The 3,064-nt window shown below is 48.2% G+C and overlaps 1 protein-coding gene across 1 annotated transcript in view; it reads right to left on the bottom strand.

The window, feature by feature from the left end:
* Nucleotides 1-3,064, bottom strand: part of SLC37A3 (solute carrier family 37 member 3) — a 21,626-nt gene extending 18,562 nt beyond the window's left edge. The window contains exons 1-2 of the mRNA XM_005426399.2: nt 3,001-3,064; nt 1-165 (exon numbers count right to left, since the gene is read on the bottom strand). The exon at nt 1-165 is cut by the window's left edge and continues 11 nt beyond it. Of these exons, the coding sequence (XP_005426456.1) occupies nt 1-86 (86 nt within the window). The 5' untranslated portion in view covers nt 87-165; nt 3,001-3,064. The remainder of the gene's footprint in view (nt 166-3,000) is intronic.

Genomic DNA, 3,064 nt, shown 5'->3' with positions numbered 1-3,064 from the left:
AGGAACACAACAATGTGATGGTGGGTGCAGTGGGACACGAGGCCTCTGTTGGCAGGCTGCCTCCGTAAGCCTCCAGGCACAGCCATGTTCTGTTCCTGGCAGCCCTAGCCCTGCTCCTGCCTTGGCCTCAAGGGCTGGATGGTGATTAAGTCATTCTTCTTCTCCCTTAAACAGAAAAAGATGGGAAGGGAGGAGAAGAGAAAACCAATTTGAATTAAAACATGCGTATGAAGTACAGCTCTGCTCCCCAAACAGCTCGAATCCAGATGGAACAACTCCATGCCACGCCTTTCCAACTTGTTTCACACCACTACGCATTCATCCCTTGTACATTACTCAGGTTCTTGTTATTCCCATTCTCCCAGTACCCTCATGGCACTTCTTTTTTGGTTCTCTCCTAGCAGATGCCTCTTCAGTGCCCAGGATCAAAGGAACACCCCCTGATCTACCAATTTCCAGCATTCCCCCATTACAGACCATTGTGCACCATTTACACACATGGTGCACTACAGAGGGACCATAAATTAGAGCTTTCTGCTGCTACCTGGCTGGACACAGACAGGTGGTGAAGCCACAAGAGCAGCATTTGGCTATGGCTGGAGAAGGGTTTTGAAGGGATCTGACTGCCTCATCACGATGTTGTTGAAGGAATATGCCCAAGAGTGGACTTGCATAGATGGAAGAAGGGAAGTAGCTGTGAGGACAGTGCTGAAATCCAACAGCTGGAATCCTTTCCTGTTTATTCTCAAGCCTGACATTACAGCTCCAGCAGTCCCTAACTCATTAGTACAGCACACAACAAGCCACGCCTTCCTGTCCCTACAGGACATGGGTGTAGGGCATGGGTGACACCTGCCTCAACCTCAAGACAAGCAGGAACTATCAGTACTGAGGGAAGGCCATCACAGACACACAGTTTCCTCCTGCTGCTCCATGTCACACCACTCCAATGCCCCAGCTGTGCTGGTATGGCCAAGGGATGATGCTTGCTAACAGGTTTTGGGAAACAGCCCCACTGGGCAGTGAGAGGATGAATCTCTCTCCACACATTTCAGAAGACATGCCAACACCACAAACACTCTGAATGCTGAGGAGAGGTAAACTAAAGCACCACCCCTGTTCCCCCAGAGGATCAGCACAAAAATAAGACAGAATATAATGCCTTTGAGTAGTTTTGTATCCACAGGTGCTGTTTGTAATTATTTGCACATCTGACAGAACTCTTTTCATGTTCAGCTTTATAACTTCACCTGGAGAAAGTAGAAGTCATCGCCCAGACAATCTCTCATCCAAACTTCTGCTGCTGAAAACTCTTTATTTCACACAGACTTTCCATTCCTCCTTTGAAAGCTTTCATCAAGACACCTTTCACTGCAGGCAGTCTCCCTTCCCTGTTCTCTCAGTGGTGACACATGCCTGACCAACAGCAATGTCCAGCTACTGCTGGATATGTGAACCACTGTGAAAACTGACATCACATCTGACCTCCAAAACAGAGCATGGCACGGAGATCCTCTGAGTAACAGGGACCCAGCTATGACAGCTTTGAGACACCAGAGTCATATTTATCCTACACCATGCCTCAACACCTCCATTCTCATCCAGGGCAAATGCAGTGAGTCTGTACAAGACCTGGCACCATCTGCTTCCACACAGCCCAGGAGCTCTTGGGCCACACTGCCACTGCTCCAGCTGGCACACAGCACCTCCTTGTAGGGACACGTGTCTAGACTGCTTGGGTTCACACAGAGGAAAGAAAAGTGCCTACAGCTGGAGCTGTGGGAAGGCCAGACTAGCCCTGAAGAGGCAACTTTGCAGTCTTGATGCTACCTTGACTTGAGGTCCCAGCACCAGTGAATGAAGACTCAGCACCCACGCCAGCACCACAGTGCAGCAGTAACCCTACAGCCCCGGGCTGTCCCCACACAAGCTGCACTGAGAAGGGAAGCCAAGGCACTCCAGCTTCCCAGCTCCCTGGTCCTTACAGGCTGTGAGCCACACGGTCTGCTGGTCAATCACAAAAGGTTCCTTGGCTCTCCCTCCCCTCCCACCAGGCAGATAACAGAGCTGTCCCCAGGAAAGCAAAACACTGCCAGTTGTGCAACGCTGTGGGGAAAAGTTCCTTCCTTGGGTAATCAGTTTGCAGCCCAAAGCACAAGATTTACTACTTGCTTCATGTCAACACACGCAAACGTAGATCTTATTTGTCCAAGATACTGAGTCCTTTTAAAGCTAAGACCTGGTTTGACCTTAAAGTCACCTGATTTTTTTTAAACAGCATTTGCTATCGAAACAATCTGTTCCTCGGAGCTCCCCAATCTCAGGTCTTCTTTCTAGGCTTTCTGGCACAGGACACTTTCACAGCGTAGAGATAACCACGAAAGATTTTGTTTTCCCTCTATCTCATCCTGCCCTTTCTATATTCAAAACCGGCATTCTTCTTAGGCTAGAAAAGTCTGCAACCAGTTTTTTTCTTTAAAGTTAATCTTCTAATTAATGTGATAACATCACAGTAACTTTGTGGCGGAGGAAGAGCAAAAACTCAGCAGCAGGATGACCCACAGAACTCAAGGCAGTGAAGCGCATGCCTTTAAGAAAGGAAGAGGAGTGCTTTTAGAGTGTTAGACTGCCTCATAAAACTATTCAGCACTATTTACCCACAGCCAGCCGGTATTCTGAGTAAGCTTTTGATAGGCTTCCACCCTTATTTGTTAAGCTCTCCTCGGTGTTCTGCCTTATCCTTTCACTTAAAGGCAAAATAAGACACCTTAAGTTCAAAATAAACACCCTTAATGCTACCCTACTGCCCTCCAAAGCCGGCAGGAAAGCGCAGCCTTAACATTCCAAAGCGCAGAACAAACGAAAGAATTTTTTCTTCAAAATAATAAAAATTAAAAAAAAACAAATAAAACCCCATCAAAACCCAAACCAACAGCCTCCCACACTCCTATGCCATTTTTCCAAAAAGACAGAAGAACAGCGGCACAGCCGCAAACCCACCGAGTGCCCTCGGCAGCCGGCACAAGCAGACCGTGTGTCACCGCGGATGCCCGGCCGGGGGCTC

Source organism: Geospiza fortis, unplaced genomic scaffold (assembly GCF_000277835.1).
Source record: "Geospiza fortis unplaced genomic scaffold, GeoFor_1.0 scaffold8, whole genome shotgun sequence".
In the NCBI taxonomy this organism is placed as follows: domain Eukaryota; kingdom Metazoa; phylum Chordata; class Aves; order Passeriformes; family Thraupidae; genus Geospiza; species Geospiza fortis.
The sequence above is the reverse complement of the archived record's forward strand: the minus strand, read 5'-3'. Positions and strand labels throughout refer to the sequence as shown.